The sequence below is a fragment of the Oncorhynchus keta genome, chromosome 19, assembly GCF_023373465.1.
Source record: "Oncorhynchus keta strain PuntledgeMale-10-30-2019 chromosome 19, Oket_V2, whole genome shotgun sequence".
NCBI lineage: Eukaryota > Metazoa > Chordata > Actinopteri > Salmoniformes > Salmonidae > Oncorhynchus > Oncorhynchus keta.
The window spans coordinates 35,942,890-35,966,557 of NC_068439.1; the positions used below are offsets into that span (position 1 = coordinate 35,942,890).

The 23,668-nt window shown below is 43.0% G+C and overlaps 1 protein-coding gene across 41 annotated transcripts in view; it reads right to left on the bottom strand.

The window, feature by feature from the left end:
* The window catches only part of LOC118398147 (piggyBac transposable element-derived protein 4-like), a 94,872-nt gene that overhangs the window by 65,520 nt on the left and 5,684 nt on the right, over positions 1-23,668 (bottom strand). For 39 of the 41 annotated variants that reach the window (XR_008070965.1, XR_008070963.1, XR_008070961.1 and 36 more), the window contains exon 2: positions 22,247-22,390. Coding sequence is in view for 1 of the 41 variants with exons in the window: in XM_035793209.2 (XP_035649102.1) it covers positions 4,424-6,200; positions 22,247-22,390 (1,921 nt within the window). In the remaining 40 variants the exon portion in view is untranslated. Of the gene's footprint in view, positions 1-2,168; positions 6,201-17,631; positions 18,386-22,246; positions 22,391-23,668 lie in introns of those variants that run through there. The other 2 variants (XM_035793209.2, XR_004828564.2) reach the window with 2 other exon arrangements.

Consider the following 23,668-nt stretch of genomic DNA (forward strand, 5'->3'; position numbering starts at 1 on the left):
TGATGACCAGGTGGCGAATCGCATCTCTGCATGTCTGGCAGACATATCAGTGTGGATGACGGATCACCACCTCAAGCTGAACCTCGGCAAGACGGAGCTGCTCTTCCTCCCGGGAATGACTGCCCTTTCCATGATCTCGCCATCACGGTTGACAACTCCATTGTGTCCTCCTCCCAGAGCGCTAAGAACCTTGGCGTGATCCTGGACAACACCCTGTCGTTCTCAACTAACATCAAGGCGGTGGCCCGTTCCTGTAGGTTCATGCTCTACAACATCCGCAGAGTACGACCCTGCCTCACACAGGAAGCGGCGCAGGTCCTAATCCAGGCACTTGTCATCTCCCGTCTGGATTACTGCAACTCGCTGTTGGCTGGGCTCCCTGCCTGTGCCATTAAACCCCTACAACTCATCCAGAACGCCGCAGCCCGTCTGGTGTTCAACCTTCCCAAGTTCTCTCACGTCACCCCGCTCCTCCGCTCTCTCCACTGGCTTCCAGTTGAAGCTCGCATCCGCTACAAGACCATGGTGCTTGCCTACGGAGCTGTGAGGGGAACGGCACCTCAGTACCTCCAGGCTCTGATCAGGCCCTACACCCAAACAAGGGCACTGCGTTCATCCACCTCTGGCCTGCTCGCCTCCCTACCACTGAGGAAGTACAGTTCCCGCTCAGCCCAGTCAAAACTGTTCGCTGCTCTGGCCCCCCAATGGTGGAACAAACTCCCTCACGACGCCAGGACAGCGGAGTCAATCACCACCTTCCGGAGACACCTGAAACCCCACCTCTTTAAGGAATACCTAGGATAGGATAAAGTAATCCTTCTCACCCCCCCCCCCCCTTAAAAGATTTAGATGCACTATTGTAAAGTGGCTGTTCCACTGGATGTCATAAGGTGAATGCACCAATTTGTAAGTCGCTCTGGATAAGAGCGTCTGCTAAATGACTTAAATGTAAATGTAAATGTAAACCCATTTAATACAGAGACCAATAAAAATGTTGCCGTATCTATTGAGTAAATCCAATAACATGTGTTTTATCAAAAGTGTATTTATTTTTTTAAATATAGCCTACATGACATACCAGTGTTTGTGTTCACTTTTTAAAGAAATTGTATGAATTCAACAAATGATCAACTTATTTTTTCCAAAGGTGGTAGCAATGTTTTGGATAAAACGTTCTACTGCACTGGAGTGCAAAAACATAAATAATCGATATTCCCCAAGTTTAACATGTCTTTTCAGGGGACTCTTATTTTGGAATAAAGAAAACCGCACTTGTGCTGCCAGCATAATAGCCTGCTGCTAGGAGAACGGTAATCCTGATTTCTTTGTTCCTATTTCTGTTTTCTTCGTGTGGCTTTCCTGCAGACTAGACGTGTTGTTGCATATTGCTGCCTTTCAGTTTGGCAAGTGCATTGCACATTTGTAAAATATTACATACAAGGAAAATGGGGGGGATTGTACCACCATCTAACAGCCCTTATACACACACACACACACACACACACACACACACACACACACACACACACACACACACACACACACACACACACACACACACACACACACACACACACACACACACACACACACACACACACACACACACACACACTACCACTATCCCCAACACACCCCACCACCCCTTCCCACTACTTTGGCCCCAACAGATCCTACACCCTTCTCTCAAAACCACCTCTAGCTCTTCTGCACTAAAATCTCTGATACCCAAAAACTTCTCTACTGCTGCTGCTATCACCAATTCAATCTTCTGAGATTTCCTTTCCATCTGTGTGGTACAATTAATGACCATGGCAATAAACTCCAAGAAGCCAACCTTACTAAAGCCCAAACTGTTCCGGTCTCTCTGTACCAGTGATGGCTGTACCCATACCCTCCTGCACACTTCTCCCTTCTAGCATGACTTCATCAGGCAAACGTTCTACATCAAAACTCCCTCTGTCTCGCGATCGCCACCGGGTCTGCGTAGCACCAAACGGCATGCATCAGACACCGGGGATTCCCAAAGGCTTACTATGAGCTTCACTTCGTTGATCTACGTGCAAGCGGGTGGAGTGGTATTTTGGAGTAGAACCTTTTTGGTAAAACAAAATAACCATTACTACACAGTGGAAAAGAGAAACTCCACAAATAATATACAAGGTTGGTTCATCGTAGAGGAAGTTTCTTGTAATAACTACTCTTGCATGAAGTACATTTAAAAAAAAAAATATGACAGTAAAACAGAGGGAGAAAAGCTGGGTTATTTTGAGGTTGATTCTTTCACATCTGAAAATACATTGTTAGTCATAGTAGCCTCACCACATTATGAGCCATAAGGTTGCAATTTGTTTAAACTCCACATCATTGACCAGTACAGTACATTTTAAAACACCTTCACTTGACTCAAATTGAGCGATTACATAGTGGAAAAAGTCAGGCCATGTAATCTGATAAAGATAATTGTGATCAAACGGAAGGCAATGGTGTGAAGGTGTGTGCAGAGTCATGCAGGATTTAATGACACACTAGAATACCAGAACACAATATTGCTGAAGAAAAACAGCACAAGTTAATAACACAAGTTATTTACAAATAGTACATCCCAAAAAACCATATGCATTGGGGAGAACAAGTATTTGATACACTGCTGATTTTGCAGGTTTTCCTACTTACAAAGCATGTAGAGGTCTGTCATTTTTATCATAGGTACACTTCAACTGTGAGAGACGTAATCTAAAACAAAACTCCAGAAAATCACATTGTATGATTTTTAAGTAATTAATTTGCATTTTATTGCATGACATAAGTATTTGATACATCAGAAATGCAGAACTTAATATTTGGTACAGAAACCTTTGTTTGCAATTACAGAGATCATACGTTTCCTGTAGTTCTTGACCAGGTTTGCACACAATGCAGCAGGGATTTTGGCCAACTCCTCCATACAGACCTTCTCCAGATCCTTCAGGTTTCGGGGCTGTCGCTGGGCAATACGGACTTTCAGCTCCCTCCAAAGATTTTCTTTTGGGTTTAGGTCTGGAGACTGGCTAGGCCACTCCAGGACCGTGAGATGCTTCTTACGGAGCCACTCCTTAGTTGCCCTGGCTGTGTGTTTCAGGTCGTTGTCATGTTTCAGGTCAGCCACGACCCATCTTCAATGCTCTTACTGAGGGAAGGAGGTTGTTGGCCAAGATCTCATGATACATGGCCCCATCCATCCTCCCCTCAATACGGTGCAGTCGTCCTGTCCCCTTTGCAGAAAAGCATCCCCAAAGAATGATGTTTCCACCTCCATGCTTCACGGTTGGGATGGTGTTCTTGGGGTTGTACTCATCCTTCTTCCTCCAAACACAGCGAGTGGAGTTTAGACCAAAAAGCTCTATTTTTGTCTCATCAGACCACATGACCTCCTCCCATTCCTCCTCTGGATCATCCAGATGGTCATTGGCAAACTTCAGACGGGCCTGGATATGCGCTGGCTTGAGCAGAGGGACCTTGCGTGCGCTGCAGGATTTTAATCCATGACGGCGTAGTGTGTTACGAATGGTTTTCTTTGAGACTGGTCCCAGCTCTCTTCAGGTCATTGACCAGGTCCTGCTGTGTAGTTCTGGGCTGATCCCTCACCTTCCTCATGATCATTGATGCCCCACGAGGGAGATCTTGCATGGAGCCCCAGACTGAGGGTGATTGACCGTCATCTTGAACTTCTTCCATTTTCTAATAACTGCGCCAATAGTTGTTGCCTTCTCACCAAGCTGCTTGCCTATTGTCCTGTAGCCCATCCCAGCCTTGTGCAGGTCTACAATTGTACCCCTGATGTCCTTACACAGCTCTCTGGTCTTGGCCATTGTGGAGAGGTTGGAGTCTGTTTGAATGAGTGTGTGGACAGGTGTCTTTTATACAGGTAATGAGTTCAAACAGTTGCAGTTAATACAGGTAATGAGTGGAGAACAGGACGGCTTCTTAAAGAAAAACTAACAGGTCTGTGAGAGCCAGAATTCGTAATGGTTGGTAGGTGATCAAATACTTATGTCATGCAATAAAAATGCAAATTAATTACTTAAAAATCATACAATGTGATTTTCTGGATTTTTAGATTCCGTCTCTCACAGTTGAAGTGTACCTATGATAAAAATTACAGTCCTCTACATGCTTTGTAAGTAGGAAAAACTGCAAAATCGGCAGTGTATCAAATACTTGCTCTCCCCACTGTATTTAACCTTTCCCTATTGACACATTTTTGGCCTGATATCCATTATCTTTGAAAAACAACACAAAAGTATTACTCCTATCAAAAGTAAAAATAGAAAAAGAGCAGCATTTTGTTTAAATACACTCAAATTTGCAATAAGGCACAGATCCAACAGCACTCCTCATCTACGATGGATAGGATATAGCTGCACAAGTCTTACAGCTTTACTCAAGAGTCCGAAGACTGATACTCAACTGGGGCCATTCCCTCAAGGTTGTGCCAATCATGAAAGCAATTTCTGTCTGGAATGACACAAAGTGGTACGCCACACTCATTGCACTTCCAGGGAGTGTCTTTGGAGTGTCCCGATTTCTTGCAGAGTTCGCATCGCTTTCGTCCTGCAGAACTTCTCTTGCTTTTGTCTGCCACAGGCTTGATCGGGACAGGTGTATGTCCAGTGTTTGTCGGCTTGGACTGAGTCTCAATGGACACCTCACAGAGCTGGGCCACGAGCGCTTGTGTGAATTCTTTGTGGGTCATGGGCTGCATCTTGTTCACTTTACACAGATCCTTGTGAATGATGTAGCTGTTAGTAGTCGCTATGTCCACAAAATGGTAGAACAATGTTCGGTACCACTTCATTGTTTTGCGGTGGGCTGAGAAGTAAGTAATCAGTTGGTCAGATAAGTCAACACCTCCCATGTTTTTATTGTATTCTAGAATTGGGGTGGGTACTGGAATTGACTCATGAGACCATTTGCCATCCTTATTCTTGCGTTTTCTTTTTATTGTCTCCCCTCCATACGCTTGATGAATGGTGGTACCCATTGACACTTCCCGGGCATCCTTCCACTTCACAAAGAGCAGGGAGCCCTCCCTTATCCACCGCAAAGATCCTCTTGGGGATTTCTTGGTCAGCGCATTTTCTTCTGATCTTGGGAAGCCCATTCTGCCTTCCCTCATGGTACCACAAGCTCCCATTTTCATATCAAACAAGTCCTTGAATAATTTTGGGCTGGAGAAGTAGTTGTCAAGATACACGTGGTAACCTGAGCCAAGAACAGAGGGCCTTACGAGGGACATCACTGAATCGTGACAAATTCCAAAGCCAACGGGAAACGTGTTTTTACCGATATACACAGCATAGTCCACTGTATAGCCATTGCTGGAGTCAGCTAACACAAAAATCTTAAAGCCAAATTTAGTGGGCTTTGACTTGATATATTCAATCAACCCATTTCTTGCTTTTGATGCCACCATCCGTTCATCTACAGCCAGGTTTCTATGTGGGTGGAAACAGGACATGCAGGCATGACGAATGTCATTCATTAATGGTTTGAGCCGAAATAGCCTATCATATTCAGGAGTGCCCTTTTTACTGTCATTGACAGCATCCTCATCAGGATCACTCATGTGAATGTTCCATGATATGATTCTGTATCTATCCCTGTTCATCACAGTAGCTGGAAACGGAATTGAGAAGATGGAGTTTGTTATCCAGTAATCACTGATAGCTCTTGTCTTAACCAGAGCAGTAAAGAAGACCAATCCAATGAATTTGTAAAACTCCTTCACAGTTATATCTATCCACTTAAACTTTTTGCCCCTACCAATGTTTCTAGCCGCTTGTCTATTTGTATTGTCGCAGAGGGTTCTGACCGTGACTTTTGTAAAAAACATTTGAAATAAGTCTAACGGTGAGTACATGGCTGAGGGATCTACTTGAGGTCCAGGAGGTCTGCTTGGACAAAATCTCAAAGGTTGAGGACCCTCATCAGGGTGTTCCTCTGTTTTCCATGGCTGATCTGACTCGGTTGTTCTGTGTGGTAAGCGAGAGTTTTTTCTTGGGGTTGAGAGACGTGGTACTTTGGACTTTAATGAGGGTGAGGCCGGCACTCTTTTACGTGGAGAATAGGTCTTTGTTGACAAATTCACTGACGGGCTACGCTGTTGGTCTGGATGCAAGGTGCTCAGCAGTGGGGCTTCATCTTCATCCGTTTTAACACTATGAAAATAAACATGAGTAATTATCAATTCAGCAAACATGTTTTGCACAACACTTCCAATTGAGCGACAGCTATTGCCATCTGTATTGGACTTCAATTCACTTTCAAACTTGAAGGTTAAAAAGACAAGAACTAGGTACACAGTGCCTATAGAAAGTCTACACCCACTAACTTTTTTCAAATTTTGTTGTCAGTGCCTCAGAGATTCATGCATTTAAATAGGGATTTTTCCCACTTATCTACACACCATACTCCACACTTTTGGCAGCAGTTACAGCTGTGAGTCTGTTGGGAAAGGTCTCTACCAACTTTGCACACCTAGATTTGGCAATGTATTATTTTTTACAAAACTGTTCAAGCTCTGTCAAGTTCCTTGGGAATGTTGATGGACAGCACATTTTCGATTTGATTTAGGTCGGGGCTCTGACTGGGGCACTCATGGACATTTACCTTTTTATTCCTGAGCCACTCCACTAACTTTGGCTGTGTGCTTCGGGTCATTGTCATGCTGAAAGGTACACTTCAGCTTTCTTGCTGAGAGCAGCAGGTTTTCCTCAAGGACTTCTCTTGCTCCATTCATTTTCCAGGTGAGTAACATCCCCACAACATGATGCTGCCACCACCATGCTTCACAGTAGGGATGGTGCTGTAAGGCTTCGCATTTTTTTCCGCACAAGTTAAATTTTTAGTTTAGTCAGACAACAAAGCATAATTCAAATGGTATTCAAGGCTTTCTTGAGTAATGGCTTCTTTCTTGTCACCCTACATGCCAGATTTGTGGGGTGCTTGGGATAATGTTGTCACATGATACACATAAGATGGCGCCGACAGATATGGTAACTCCTAACAACTTTGCAGTATTTAGTTTTGTGTTATTTTTTACAATATTAGCCCAAATTTTTTTGTGTTATCCAAAAGTTATTTCCGACTGTATGTAATATCAGAGCGGCGGTAGCTCACCAGCATTACGACTTTTCCGAATTGGATGCTTGGTTCGTACCCCCCCATGGCAATTGAACTTATTTCAGAGGCTGCTCCAAAATACAGCCGGTGGAGAAGAGGAATTCGGAGTGGCCTTCTAGTCGACTTAAGAGGCGTGCACACTATGGCTGGAAGATATACAGTTGAAGTCGGAAGTTTACATACACTTAAGTTGGAGTCATTAAAACTTGTTTTTCAACCACTCCACAATTTTTTTGTTAACAAACTATAGTTTTGGCAAGTCGGTTAGTACATCTACTTTAAACATGACAAGACATTTTTTCCTGCAATTGTTAAGACAGATTATTTCACTGTTCCAGTGGGTCAGAAGTTTACTTACACTAAGTTAACAGTGCCTTTAAACAACTTGGAAATTTCCAGAAATGATGTCATGGCTTTAGAAGGTTCTTATAGGCTAATTAACATAATTTGAGTCAATTGGAGGTGTACCTGTGGATGTATTTCAAGGCCTACCTTCAAACTCAGTGCATCTTTGCTTGACATCATGGGAAAATCAAAAGAAATCAGTCAAGACCTCAGAATTTGTTTTTGTAGACCTCCACCAGTCTGGTTCATCCTTGGGAGCATTTTCCAAACACCTGAGGTACCACGTTCATCTCTACAAACAATCGTACGCAAATAAACACACCATGGGACCATGCAGCCTTCATACAGCTCAGGAAGGAGATACGTTCTGTCTCCTGGAGATGAACGTACTTTGGTGCGAAAAGTGCAAATCAATCCCAGAACAACGGCAAAGGACCTTGTGAAGATGCTGGAGGAAACAGGTACAAAAGTATCTATATCCACATTAAACAAGTCCTATATCAAACTTAACCTGAAAGTCCTCTCAGCAAAGAAGAAGCCACTGCTCAAACCGCCATAAGAAAGCCAGACTATGGTTTGCAACTGCACATGGGGACAAAGATCGTACTTTTTGGAGAAATGTAGAACTGTTTGGCCATAATGACCATCGTTATGTTTGGAGGAAAAAGGGGGAGGCTTGCAAGCCGAAGAACACAATCCCAACCGTGAAGCACGGGGGTGGCAGCATCATGTTGTGAGGGTGCTTTGCTGCAGGAGGGACTGGTGCACTTCACAAAATAGATGGCATCATGAGTTGGGAAATTATGTGGATATATTGAAGCAGCATCACAAGACATCAGTCAGGAAGTTAAAGCTTGGTCGCAAATGAGTCTTCCAAATGGACAATGACCCCAAGCGTACTTCCAAAGTTGTGGCAAAATGGCTTAAGGACAACAAAGTTAGGGTATTGGAGTGGCCATCACAAAGCCCTGACAACAATCCTATTGAAAATTTGTGGGCAGAACTGAAAAAGCGTGTGCGAGCAAGGAGGCCTACAGACCTGACTCAGTTACACCAGCTCCGTCAGGAGGAATGGGCCAAAATTCACCCAACTTATTGTGGGAAGCTTGTGAAATGCTACCCAAAATGTTTGACCCAAGTTAAACAATTTAAATGCAATGCTACCAAATACTAATTGAGTGTATGTAAACTTCTGAACCACTGGGAATGTGATAAAATAAATAAAAACTGAAATAAATCACTCTAGTATTATTCTGACATTTCACATTCTTAAAATAAAGTGGTGATCCTAACTGCCCTAAGCATTTTTACTAGGATTAAATGTCCGAAATTGTGAAAAACTTAGTTCAAATGTACTTGGCTAAGGTGTATGTAAACTTCTGACTTCAACTGTATATCGTGTGACGATAGATGTTTTTCTATCATTTATTTTGTTGTGTCGCAAATCACACTTTACGGCAATATTTTGTCAACGTACCGTGTGGAAGGAAATTTGCTTGTTTTCAAGTTGCTGTGCATTTTGTTGCCAACCTATTTTGCTACCTGACAACTTTACTATTTTCACTTTTTAATTACCGTTCATATATTTATTTATTTTTTTCCTCAACTTTTTCACTCCGGACGTTTTATCTGGACACGATTCGTCAGGACCTCCAACAGCCGAAGCTAAGTAGTAACATTAACATGATGCCTTCTAATTGTAGTCGCTGTACTCACCTTACGGCGAGGATAGCTGTGCTACAAGCCCAGCTTCAGACGCAATCGTTAGGCAAGGGTAATTTCAGTGTAGGAAAGGATGAAACAGCGTCTGTGCCACCAGTAAGTACAGATAGTAGTATAAATCCCCTGGCACAGTCCCCGCAGCCGGACAACTTTCTCACGGTTTCTGGAAGGAAATGCTGTAGGAAAGCTCAACCGGTGTCGCTCATTCAGCCGACAGAAACTTTCAACCGGTTTTCCCCATTAAGCAGCGCGTCGGAGTCAGAGGCCGAGTCTTCTCTGGTCTCTACTCCTCCCGTTACGGGGTCTGAGACGCCGAAGCTTCCCACCATTAGCTCTGACAAATTGAAAACTCTAGTCATTGGCGACTCCATTACCCGCAGTATTAGACTTAAAACGAATCATCCAGCGATCATACACTGTTTACCAGGGGGCAGGGCTACCGACGTTAAGGCTAATCTGAAGATGGTGCTGGCTAAAGCTAAAACTGGCGAGTGTAGAGAGTATAGAGATATTGTTATCCACGTCGGCACCAACGATGTTAGGATGAAACAGTCAGAGATCACCAAGCGCAACATAGCTTCTGCGTGCATATCAGCTAGAAAGATGTGTCGGCATCGAGTAATTGTCTCTGGCCCCCTCCCAGTTAGGGGGAGTGATGAGCTCTACAGCAGAGTCTCACAACTCAATCGCTGGTTGAAAACTGTTTTCTGCCCCTCCCAAAAGATAGAATTTGTAGATAACTGGCCCTCTTTCTGGGACTCGCCCACAAACAGGACCAAGCCTGACCTGCTGAGGAGTGACGGACTCCATCCTAGCTGGAGGGGTGCTCTCATCTTATCTACCAACATAGACAGGGATCTAACTCCTCTAGCTCCACAATGAAATAGGGTGCAGGCCAGGCAGCAGGCTGTTAGCCAGCCTGCCAGCATAGTGGAGTCTGCCACTAGCACTGTCAGTGTAGTCAGCTCAGCTATCACCATTGAGACCGTGTCTGTGCCTCGACCTAGGTTGGGCAAAACTAAACATGGCGGTGTTCGCCTTAGCAATCTCACTAGGATAAAGACCACCTCCATTCCTGTCATTACTGAAAGAAATCATGATACCTCACATCTCAAAATAGGGCTACTTAATGTTAGATCACTTACTTCAAAGGCAATTATAGTCAATGAACTAATCACTGATCATAATCTTGATGTGATTGGCCTGACTGAAACATGGCAACCTCTTAGTCCGCCCCATCCCGCATGCGGGATCGTGACTACAGCCTCAAGCTCATTACCATAACACAACATTAGCGATTTCTAAAAATTGCAAATGAAATTAAATAAATATGCCTGCCCTCAAGCTTATCCTTTTCTTAACAATCCTGTCGTCTCAGATTTTCAAAATATGCTTTAGAACCAGAGAAAATCAATAATTTGTGTAAGAGTGGTGATAGCTAGCTTAGCATTTAGCGTTAGCATTTAGCACGCAACATATTCACAAAAACCAGCAAAGGGATCAAATAAAATAATTTACCTTTGAAGAACTTCAGATGTTTCAATGAGGAGACTCTCAGTTACATAGCAGATGTCCAGTTTTTCCTGAAAGATGCTTGTGTAGGACACAACGTTCCGTTTTGTTACTATGCATTTGGCTACCGAAACTAACCGAAAATTCAGTCACCTAAACGTCGAACTTTTTTCCGAATTAACTCCATAATATCGACTGAAACATGGAAAACGTTGTTTGAATCAATCCTCAAGGTGTTTTGTCATATATCTCTTCATTGAAATGCCGTCCCTGGAAGCGTGCATTCTTCTCTGATTCGGATGGAAAAATACTGGTAGCTGACTTTTGCGCACCAATTTCCACGCAGACACCGTGCGGGACACTTGGTAATTGCAGTCTCTTATGGTCAATCTTCCAATGATATGCCTACAAATACGTCACAATGCTGCAGACACCTGGGGGAAACGATAGGAAGTGTCCGTTCATTCCTGTCGCATTCACAGCCATATAAGGCGATCATGGAAAACGTGCCTCCAGAAATCCTGTTGATTTCCTGGTCGCTCAAACATCTTGGTTTTGCCTGTAGATTTTGTTCTATGGCACTCACAGTGAAAATCTTTGCAGTTCTGGAAACGTCAGAGTGTCCTCTTTCCAAAACTATCAATTCCAAGCATAGTCGAGCATCTTTTCGTGACAAAATATTGCGCTAAAAACGGGCACGTCTTTTTATCCAAAAATGAAATACTTCCCCTATAGGACTAACAGGTTAAGCCTGATGAATTTACTGTTTTAAATGAGGCCTCACCTCCTGGCTACACTAGTGACCATATCCCCCGTGCATCCCGCAAAGGCGGAGGTGTTGCTAACATTTACAATAGCAAATTTCAATTTACAAAAAAAAAAGACGTTTTCGTCTTTTGAGCTTCTAGTCATGAAATCTATGCAGCCTACTCAATCACTTTTTATAGCTACTGTTTACAGGCCTCCTGGGCCATATACAGCGTTTCTCACGGAGTTCCCTGAATTCCTATCGGACCTTGTAGTCATAGCAGATAATATTCTAATATTTGGTGACTTTAATATTCACATGGAAAAGTCCACAGACCCACTCCAAAAGGCTTTCGGAGCCATCATCGACTCAGTGGGTTTTGTCCAACATGTCTCTGGACCCACTCACTGTCACAGTCATACGCTGGACCTAGTTTTGTCCCATGGAATAAATGTTGTGGATCTTAATGTTTTTCCCCATAATGCTGGACTATCGGACCACCATTTTATTACGTTTGCAATTGCAACAAATAATCTGCTCAGACCCCAACCAAGGACCATCAAAAGTCGTGCTATAAATTCACAGACAACACAAAGATTCCTTGATGCCCTTCCAGACTCCCTCTGCCTACCCAAGGACGCCAGAGGACAAAAATCAGTTAACCACCTAACTGAGGATCTCGATTTAACCTTGCGCAATACCCTAGATGCAGTTGCACCCCTAAAAACTCTGAGCTCTGAAGCAAGCTTCCAGAAAATTGGAACGGAAATGGCGCCACACCAAACTGGAAGTCTTCCGACTAGCTTGGAAAGACGGTACCGTGCAGTACCGAAGAGCCCTTACTGCTGCTCGATCATCCTATTTTTCTAACTTAATTGAGGAAAATAAGAACAATCCGAAATTCCTTTTTGATACTGTCGCAAAGCTAACTAAAAAGCAGCATTCCCCAAGAGAGGATGATTTTCACTTTAGCAGTGATAAATTCATGAACTTCTTTGAGGAAAAGATTATGATTATTATAAAGCAAATTACGGACTCCTCTTTAAACCTGCGTATTCCTCCAAACCTCAGTTGTCCTGAGTCTGCACAACTCTGCCAGGACCTAGGATCAAGAGAGACGCTCAAGTGTTTTCGTACTATATCTCTTGACACAATGATGAAAATAATCATGGCCTCTAAACCTTCAAGCTGCATACTGGACCCTATTCCAACTAAACTGCTGAAAGAGCTGCTTCCTGTGCTTGGCCCTCCTATGTTGAACATAATAAACGGCTCTCTATCCACTGGATGTGTACCAAACTCACTAAAAGTGGCAGTAATAAAGCCTCTCTTGAAAAAGCCAAACCTTGACCCAGAAAACATAAAAAACTAATCGGCCTATATCGAATCTTCCATTCCTCTCAAATTTTAGAGAAGGCTGTTGCACAGCAACTCACTGCCTTCCTGAAGACAAACAATGTATACGAAATGCTTCAGTCTGGTTTTAGACCCCATCATAGCACTGAGACGGCACTTGTGAAGGTGGTAAATGACATTTTAATGGCATCGGACCGAGGCTCTGCATCTGTCCTCGTGCTCCTAGACCTTAGTGCTTCTTTTGATACCATCGATCACCACATTCTTTTGGAGAGATTGGAAACCCAAATTGGTCTACACGGACATGTTCTGGCCTGGTTTAGATCTTATCTGTCGGAAAGATATCAGTTTGTCTCTGTGAATGGTTTGTCCTCTGACAAATCAACTGTAAATTTCGGTGTTCCTCAAGGTTCTGTTTTAGGACCACTATTGTTTTCACTATACATTTTACCTCTTGGGGATGTTATTCGAAAACATAATGTTAACTTTCACTGCTATGCGGATGACACACACCTGTACATTTCAATGAAACCTGGTGAAGCCCCAAAATTGCCCTCGCTAGAAGCATGTGTTTCAGACATAAGGAAGTGGATGGCTGCAAACTTTCTACTATTAAACTCGGACAAAACAGAGATGCTTATTCTAGGTCCCAAGAAACAAAGAGATCGTCTGTTGAATCTGACAATTAATCTTAATGGTTGTACAGTTGTCTCAAATAAAACTGTGAAGGACCTCGGCGTTACTCTGGACCCCGATCTCTCTTTTGAAGAACATATCAAGACCATTTCGAGGACAGCTTTTTTCCCATCTACGTAATATTGCAAAAATCTGAAACTTTCTGTCCAAAAATGATGCAGAAAAATTAATCCATGCTTTTGTCACTTCTAGGTTAGACTACTGCAATGCTCTACTTTCCGGCTACCCGGATAAAGCACAAAATAAACTTCAGTTAGTGCTAAATACGGCTGCTAGAATCCTGACTAGAACCAAAAAATGTGATCATATTACTCCAGTGCTAGCCTCTCTACACTGGCTTCCTGTCAAAGTAAGGGCTGATTTCAAGGTTTTACTGCTAACCTACAAATCATTACATGGGCTTGCTCCTACCTATCTCTCTGATTTGGTCCTGCCGTACATACCTACACGTACGCTACTACGGTCACAAGACGCAGGCCTCCTAATTGTCCCTAGAATTTCTAAGCAAACAGCTGGAGGCAGGGCTTTCTCCTATAGAGCTCCATTTTTATGGAACGGTCTGCCTACCCATGTCAGAGACGCAAACTCGGTCTCAACCTTTAAGTCTTTACTGAAGACTCATCTCTTCAGTGGGTCATATGATTGAGTGTAGTCTGGCCCAGGAGTGGGAAGGTGAACGGAAAGGCTCTGGAGCAACGAACCACCTATTACAGGGGCTGGGTCACTGGCTTACTGGGGCTCTCTCATGCCGTCCCTGCAGGGGGTGCGTCACCTGAGTGGGTTGATTCACTGTTGTGGTCATCCTGTCTGGGTTGGCGCCCCCTTGGGTTGTGCCGTGGCTGAGATCTTTGTGGGCTATACTCAGCCTTGTCTCAGGATGGTAAGTTGGTGGTTGAAGATACCCCTCTAGTGGTGTGGGGGCTGTGCTTTGGCAAAGTGGGTGGGGTTATATCCTTCCTGTTTGGCCCTGTCCGGGGGTGTCCTCGGATGGGGCCACAGTGTCTCCTGACCCCTCCTGTCTCAGCCTCCAGTATTTATGCTGCAATAGTTTGTTATATCTGGAGTACTTCTCCTGTCCTATTCGGTGTCCTGTGTGAATCTAAGTGTGCGTTCTCTAATTCTCTCCTTTCTTTCTCTCGGAGGACCTGAGCCCTAGGACCATCTGACGTGATGACTCCTTGCTGTCCCCAGTCCACCTGGCCATGCTGCTGCTCCAGTTTCAACTGTTCTGCCTTACTATTATTTGACCATGCTGGTCATGTATGAACATCTTGGCCATGTTCTGTTATAATCTCCACCCGGCACAGCCAGAAGAGGACTGGCCACCTCACATATGCTCTCTCTAATTCTCTCTTTCTTTCTCTCTCTCGGAGGACCTGAGCCGAAGGACCGTGCCCCAGGACGACCTGACATGATGACTCCTTGCTGTCCCCAGTCCACCTGACTGCTGCTGCTCCAGTTTCAACTGTTCTGCCTTATTATTATTCGACCATGCTGGTCATTTATGAACATTTGAACATCTTGGCCATGTTCTGTTATAACCTCCACCCGGCACAGCCAGAAGAGGACTGGCCACCCCACATAGCCTGGTTCCTCTCTAGGTTTCTTCCTAGGTTTTGGCCTTTCTAGGGAGTTTTTCCTAGCCACCGTGCTTCTACACCTGCATTGCTTGCTGTTTGGGGTTTTAGGCTGGGTTTCTGTACAGCACTTTGAGATATCAGCTGATGTACGAAGGGCTATATAAATACATTTGATTTGATTTGGAGGAGAGTGAACGTGACACAGAGCCCGTACCTAAAAGAGGGGCTACTTCGGTCACATGGATGTGGTTTGGGTATGAAAAGTCTGACACGGACCAGAAAACCGTCCTCTGCAAAATATGCCGCAGGCCGGTCCAGACAACAGGCTCAAACACCACTAACCTCTTTTACCACCTAGGCAAGAGTCATGTGAAACAAACGGAGAGTCTACGGATGAGACCCAAAAAGGTACAGTCAAGTGCCCAAAACAAACCTCCGACTCAGACGTTGCAAGAGGCTTTTGCCCGCGGCACACCATATGGCAAATAATCACGAAGATAGGAGATAACAGCTGGCGTTACAACTTATATCTACAAAGACATGGCGTGGTTTACGTGAGTTTGTGCTAAAACTCGACCCAAGGTACCAAATGTAATAAGAAATAGGCCTTTACACATGGTAATTTTATATAAACTATTTATTCATTGAATTTACAGAAAATGTGTATATCGTGATATGTGCCGTTATCGGGACGTGAAATGACCCATATCGGGATATGAGATTTTGGCCATATCGCCCAGCCCTAGCGCACACCATCCACCACTTCAGAGTATGTTACTCGCTAATGTTCACTCTCTGGATAATAAAGTAGACGAGCTCAAGGTGAGGATCTCCTTCCAGAGAGACATCAGGGATTGTAACATAGCCATACTTCCGTGAAACAGAAATAACATAAAATATGAAACAGAAATGTGAAATAGAAATATGAAACATCGGGATATACTGTCCCCATCCATTCAGCCAGCTGGATTCTCTGTACATTGCGCAGACAGGAATAAAGAACTCACCGGAAAGAAGAAAGGCAGGGGGTGTATGTTTCATGATTAACTACTCATGGTGTGTTTGTGACAACATACAGTCCTTTTGTTCACCCGACCTAGAATACCTCAATCAAATGCCGACCATATTACCTCCCAAGAGAATTATCTTTGGTTAGTCACAGCCGTGTATATTCCCCCTCAAGCTGATACCACGACAGCCCTCAAAGAACTCCACTGGACTTTATGCAAAATGAAAACCACATATCCTGAGGCCGCATTTATTGTAGCTGGAGAATTTAAAAAAGCAAATTTGAGGAAAACACTACCGAAGTTCTATCAACACATTGACTGTAGTATTCACTCTGTAAAAACACTGCTACTCAACTTTTCGAAATTCCTACAAGGCTCTCCCCCGCCCTCCATTTGGCAAATCTGATCACGACTCCATTTTACTCCTCCCTTCCTATAGGCAGAAACGCAGAGGAAGTACCCATGCTAAGGTATTTTTTATGACTAATGACGCCACGTAAAATGTAGCACTACACATGCAACACAGCATTCCTAACCTAGCCCACAATGTCTTCTGTGTGGATCGAGCAGTCAACAAATCGAGCAGTCATTTGCAAGAGTAAGACAATATAATCAAGACAACTCAAAGGCGAAATCCATTAATGGCAAGATAATGGAAATCATTGCCCTTGACAATCAACCATTCTGTCGTGGGTGATGTTGGCTTTAGCGACTGGTCGAGCACAGGTACACACTAACATTACCAAATGCGCTATTGTTCAGGTGTTGCCCTACAGGAGTTACACAGTAATAGCGTTACTGCTATTAGCTTCACAACATACTATGGAACGCAGTTTGGATCTTTGCGTGTCAAAAAAGATACTACCATTTGACGCGATAAATACGCTTTTAAATTTGACATATAAATACACAGTTCTATTATAGAATGTTGTGTGTTCTGAATTTGCACGTGCAAGTCAAACGCCACCACAAATATCAGTACCACTGTCAAAGCTGTATAAAAAAAGAGTCTACAAACAAGAAGAAACACCAGCCATGAGCTATGTGTTTACAATACCGTGTTGGTAATAAAGCATTATTTGTTCGACCGCAATTTCTGGGGTAGCTTACTAGCTTTAGCTTGGTACCTAGATAGCACCAATACAACCAGACTGAAAACAATGACCAGTAGAAACTGCAGTCATTTTCACTATTCTTAGGAATCCTTTTAAGTATTAGCTAGCTAGTCACTTGTTGTTTGCCTTTTGAAATTGAACAGCCAGCTACTTAACCCTGTTGCCCAAAGCTAATGTCATAAGTGACCAGCTAGCTTCATCTGGCTAGTGAGGCTCGACCTGACCGGGTTGTGTTGTGAAGCTAGCCAATAAGGATTAGGCACAATAGTGACATTTGCAATTTGCCTTTAAAATAAAAGTACCCATTTGAAAGTGATGCAGAAGGTTAAAATTGTTGGAATCACGCCATATTTTGACTAGATAATGTTAAACAGGGTTGGGATGTGAAGCAATGAAATGAGGTATCAGTCTACTTGGTGACACCCACAGAACACAACTGTGAAGAGTTTACGCAAATATTAGAGTTGTAGCTCCTATCGCGGGACTGTGACTGTGTGAAATCAGCTCCCAAGTTAGTTAGCCTTGTGTGTATTGACATTCATATTGCACTGTACAGCTTTGCCTAAGGATTGGGGATCAATGAAATGGGGTATCAGTCTACTCAACAGCCAATATATTTTTTTCTCTTCAGAGTTATCAGACTCCAAAACATCCATGCAGTATTGTTTTTCCTCGGGAATAGTGTTCAATACACATAGGTTGTGTTGGTGTTTACATATGGAGAGGGAATGCAAAACAACGACGCTGGACAGAGTGGAATCAGGTGTATCAAAAGGCAGTTTATTGAGTCAAAGATATCCTGTCCTGCCGTTTATCGTGCACGGACCTAAGCAATGTGACTCTGTGAGAAGTCAGAATAATTAGGCAGCCCAGCCAGAGTTTACAACAGAATGTATACACAGAATAATGTAGGTGGAGTCTCGTCGTGTTGGTCTTCTGACTGGTCCTGAAGAGTTGGAGGCGGGCCTGCTCTAGCCAGAGCAGGCGCCCCATTGGTGCACAGCAGAGTTCTCTGCTCACGTCACCCGACCAGTAGGGGGGGTGGAGTGTGAGTGTGCGTTGCTTCATGAGATGTATGTGTGTCAAGGAAGCGTGGAATTAGGGACTGGTAATGTCTGCTTTAGGCCCAGGTGTTTCCTGTTTATGCAGGAGTGCATGAAGGGTTCAATGTCAGTGAGATAGTTTGGCACTCTAAACTCGCTAGTGTTGCAGGATGATGCTCTTTGTAGTTTTACAGGGGAGTATATTTGCGTGATGGCAGCTGTATGTCCTTCCCTTGAACTGTTTTGTGCGAGGATAATTATGTTATTGCACACAGGCTCTAGACTTGACTGAGGGCACTGCGCCCAGAGTTATCTGAGGGCACCCGGTTTAACCAGAGCGTTGGTCTGCTAGTAATGCTTGATATTGGATTATTTATATAACAGTTGACAATAAATGTGGCTCAATTCACAGTTGTTTCATAGTCCCGCAATAACAGCTACATTGCTAATGTTCCTGGTGTCACTGAGTAGACTGATACCCCATGTCATTGATCCACAATCCATAGGTAAGGCTGGACCAGTGAAATAAGTATGCCCCCAGTGCATTTCTAAAGTATAATACATCCCGTGTGATTTGAACAGGTTGTCAAATTACTGTCTTTTGTTGATTTTTTTATAACATTTCAACCTCATTTAACATGATCTATTAAATTATGGCATGATTCTATTTGTATTCATTTGCATCACTGTCAATGACATACTTTTATTTTGAAGGCTAACCACAAAGTCCACTATTGTGGAAAATCCTTATTGTGGCTAGCTTCACATAGATGGGTCCCGCCACCATTTATCAAATAAGAACTGTCTTATAAATTAGGGTTCATTTTAGATGATGACACCTAGCTATACAGTTAGCTAGCTAACTATAGCTACTGAAACAGATGCCATTTTGCTATGTTTTTTGGGAAGAACATTGTTTGCATCCATGAGCTAGCTAGCTTTTATTTAAATGATCAGCACTGTAGATGCGCGAGACAACATTACCAGCATCAAAGCATACGTATCGATGAATTGTTGTGACAAATGAAACACGAGTGATTGTGTAATCAATGTGTAATAACTACGTAAAAAAATATTGAACACATTCAATTATTATGTGACGTGCAGTCATATTCAGGTCTTGATTGGTCAACAAGCTTATTTGACATGACAAATAGTGTTATTTGACATGCATCTTTTTTGACATGCAAAGACCCAAACGGCGTTCCATAGAAATCCTTGTTGAGAATTAAATGACTGAACAACAAAACAGCACAGCAAATACGTGAAAGAAATAGGTTTTGATGATGTTTTACTGGTAATGGGGACATATGTAAATGCCAACAAAATAACTTTTTGGTCAGTGTGGTGTGTGTAACGTTTATTTAACTAGGCAAGCCAGTTAAGAACAAATTCATATTTACAATGACGTCCTACACTGGACGCCACCAGGCCAATTGAGCGCTGTCCTATGGGACTCCCAATCACGGCTGGATGTGATACAGCCTGGATTCTAGCCAGAGACTGTAGTGATGCCTCTTGCACTAAGATGCAGTGCCTTAAAACACATACATGGACACAGTGGTCTAACTATTTAACTGTACTAGAATGTATAAAAAAAAGGCTGCTAAAATTTTAAATATAGGTTATCGGTACCGTTTTTTGGGGGGCAAGGAAAATATTGGATATCGGTATCGGACAGAAATCACTAGTGTTTACGGACATATTCAATCTCTCCCTATCCCAGTCTGCTGTCCTGTCCCCACTTGCTTCAAGATGTCCACCATTGTTCCTGTACCCAAGAAAGCAAAGCTAACTGAACTAAATGACCATTGCCCCATAGCACTCACTTATGTCATCATGAAGTGCTTTGAGAGGCTAGTTAAGGATCATATCACCTCTACCATACACCCTAGACCCATTTCAATTTGCTTACCGCCCCAATATAGCCACAGACAATGCAATCGCCATCGCACTGGACAAGAGGAATACCTATGTAAGAATGCTGTTCATTGACTATAGCTCAGCATTCAACAGTATCCTCCAAGCTCATTATTATGCTCCAGGCCCTGGGTCTGTACCCCGCCCTGTGCAACTGGGTCCTGGACTTCCAGATGGGCCACCCCCAGGTGGTGAAGGTAGGAAACAACGTCTCCACTTCGCTGATCCTCAACACAGGGGCCCCACAAGGGTGTGTGATCAGCCCCCTCCTGTACTCCCTGTGTGCGTGGCCACGCACGCCTCCAACTCAATCAAGTTTGCAGACGACACAAAAGTAGTAGGCATGATTACCAACAATGACGAGACAGCCTACAGGGAGGAGGTGAGGGCCCTGGCAGAGTGGGGCAAGGAAAATAACCTCTCAACGTCAACAAAAACAAAGGAGCTGATCGTGGACTTCAGGAAACAGCAGAGGGAGCACGCCCCTATCCACATCAACGGGACCGCAGTGCAGAAGGTGGAAAGCTTCAAGTTCCTCTGCGTACACGTCACTGACGATCTGAAATGGTCCGCCCACGCAAACAGTGTGGTGAAGAAGATGCAACAGCACCTCTACAAATCACAAGGTTGAAGAAATTTGGCTTGGCCCCTAAAACTTTTACAGATGCACAATTGATAGGACTCACAGCACCAGATGTCACAGGAAGGCCAAAAAGATCATAAAGGACATCAACCACCCGAGCCACAGCCTGTTCACCCCGCTATCATCCAGAAGGTGAGGTTAGTACAGATGCATCAAAGCTGGGACCGAGAGACTGAAAAACAGCTTCTATCTCAAGGCCATCAGACTGTTAAACAGCCTTCACTTGCCAGCTTCTACCCGGTTATGCAACCCTGCACCTTAGAGGCTGCTGCCCTATATACATAGAGTTGGAATCACTGGCCACTTTAATAATGGAACACTAGTCACTTTAATATGTTTACGTACTGCTTTACTCATCTCATATGTATATACTGTATTCTATTCTACTGTATTTTAGTCAATGCCACTGGCATTGCTCAATATAATATTTATATATTTCATAATTCCATTATTTTACTTTTAGATGTGTGTATTGTTAAATACTACTGCACTATTGGAGCTAAGAAAACAAGCATTTCGCTACACCCGCAATAACATCTGCTAAATACATGTATGTGACCAACAAAATTTGATTTGACATGCACACTGTGACCAATCTTGGCCATAAAAGCCTGAAGCTCTTATAAAGTTGCCGTTGGACTATTGGTAGTCTCTCTGATCAGTTTCCTACTTGCTCGGTCATCCAGTTTGGAGGCATGGCCTGATCTACGCAGGGTCTTGGTGGTGCCATACACCTTCCATTTATTAATAATCGTTTTGACCGTGCTCCAAGTGATATTCAAGGAACCTGTGCCTTTCCACCACTTTGTCCTGGAGTTCTATTAAAAGCTCCTTGGTGCTTATGGTTGACTGTTTGTTTTGCAATTCACCTACCCAGCAGAAGGAACATACAGGAACTGCTGAAATAATGTGAATCACTACAATTTAACACAGTTGTAGGCCAATTAACTTGGTGTGCGATTTATTATTATTATTTTTTAACTATTTTAATGTATTTTAATTCCAGGCTATTAGGCAACAAACGGTGAAATGTTGAATGGGGGTGTAGACTTTCTATAGGCATATTGGCTCGAAGACATCTAAGGCTGAATATGGTCTCAGATTTGTTAGGCTTCATTTACACAGGCAGGCCAATTCAGATTTTTGGTGCTGAGAATAGACATTTTACTCCTACTCTTATGGGTAAAAATAAAAACTATGCATGAAGTCTCTTTAGTCATAAGAGTCACACCTAGTCTACAGATACTTAGGACATCTCATGACCTGTCCTTACAAGTTAAGAGTTACCAGCAGGTGTCTTGATAATAGAAAAATACAGCGGGTCAAATATCGATGACTGCAGCTAAATGACTATAGCGGAAACACTGATGGATTATGAAAGTTGGTAAATACCTTGATGTCCTTGTTGACTGTGAACCTTTGCATGGTAACCATGGTTCTTCTGGAGAATCAGAACACTTTACCCCGCTCTCAGATTGGCTCTCTTTCCTTGGTGTGTCGCCTGCTGATTCATTTGAGTCCTCTTCCCAATCAAGACTATGAAGATAAATATGAACATGTTTACAATAATGCAATTCACTGAGTCAACACTATTACTTAGGACTAGACAACAGAACACAATTAATTTACCATCTCCTACTGCTGTCGTCTACATGGTTCAACATTCACACATCAACATTTCATGTCAATTCAATGTGGCCGACACCCACCGTCTAAGATAAATCTGTTAGGTTTACAAACTGAGGAATATGCCTGTCAAATAGTTTTAAAAAATAAAAAATCATTCTGAGAAATGAGAATTCATTTTCAAGTATGTCATTTTGATTTCAGATCTTTTTAATGGAGTGGCGGCCGATCCGACTTTTCCGGACCTTTCCTCCCGACTGCTAAAGCTCCCGAAGCCTCTGCGCATGTGCAGGATCCTTTACTCCACTAGGCAAAATATGTGCTTTGCTTTAAACTAAATACAGGTAGACAATGCTACAGTTTATTAAAACCTGTTAAGCCTACCCCCTACTTTTTCGAACATTCTGTTAAAAATCTCGCAACATTTCAGCGTCCTGCTACTCATGCCAGGAATATAGTATATGCATATGATTAGTATGTGTGGATAGAAAACACTCTGACGTTTCTAAAACTGGTTAAATCACGGCTGTGACTATAACAGAACGTGTGTTTCATCAAAAAGCGGAAGAAAAACTGATCACCAAAATCTGGAAAAAATATCAATCCGCCACTTGCATGTATTGTCTTTGGGAAAGCAAATTACATGGGGCTGAGATTGCAAGTCCTACAGCTTCCACACGATGTCGCCAGTCTTGTCAATTGCCTGGGCTTTGTTTCTTGGTCAAACGAGTAAGAGAGAGCCCATTCCTTCCGGTCTCCGACAGAATGTTTTGAAGGAGAAATTTCCGAACATGATTTGAAGACGTGGAGCTATTCAATACACATCGCCCCATGATCAATTTGATAGATTATTAACGTTTACTAATACCTAAAGTTGGATTGCAAAAGTATTTTGAAGTGTTTTGTGAAAGTTTAACGTCAACTTTTTTAATTTTAAAAAAGGACGTTGCGTTTTAAAACGCTGTTTTTTCCTGGATCACACACTTTTCATAGATCGATATTTAGGGTATATATGGACAGATTTAATCGGAAAAAAATACCCAATAGTGATGTTTATGGGACATCTAGGAGTGCCAACAAAGAAGCTCGTCAAAGGTAATGAATGTTTTATATTTTATTTCTGCGTTTTGTGTAGCGCCGGCTATGCTAATTATTTTGTTTACGTCCCCTTCAGGTATTTCGGGGTGT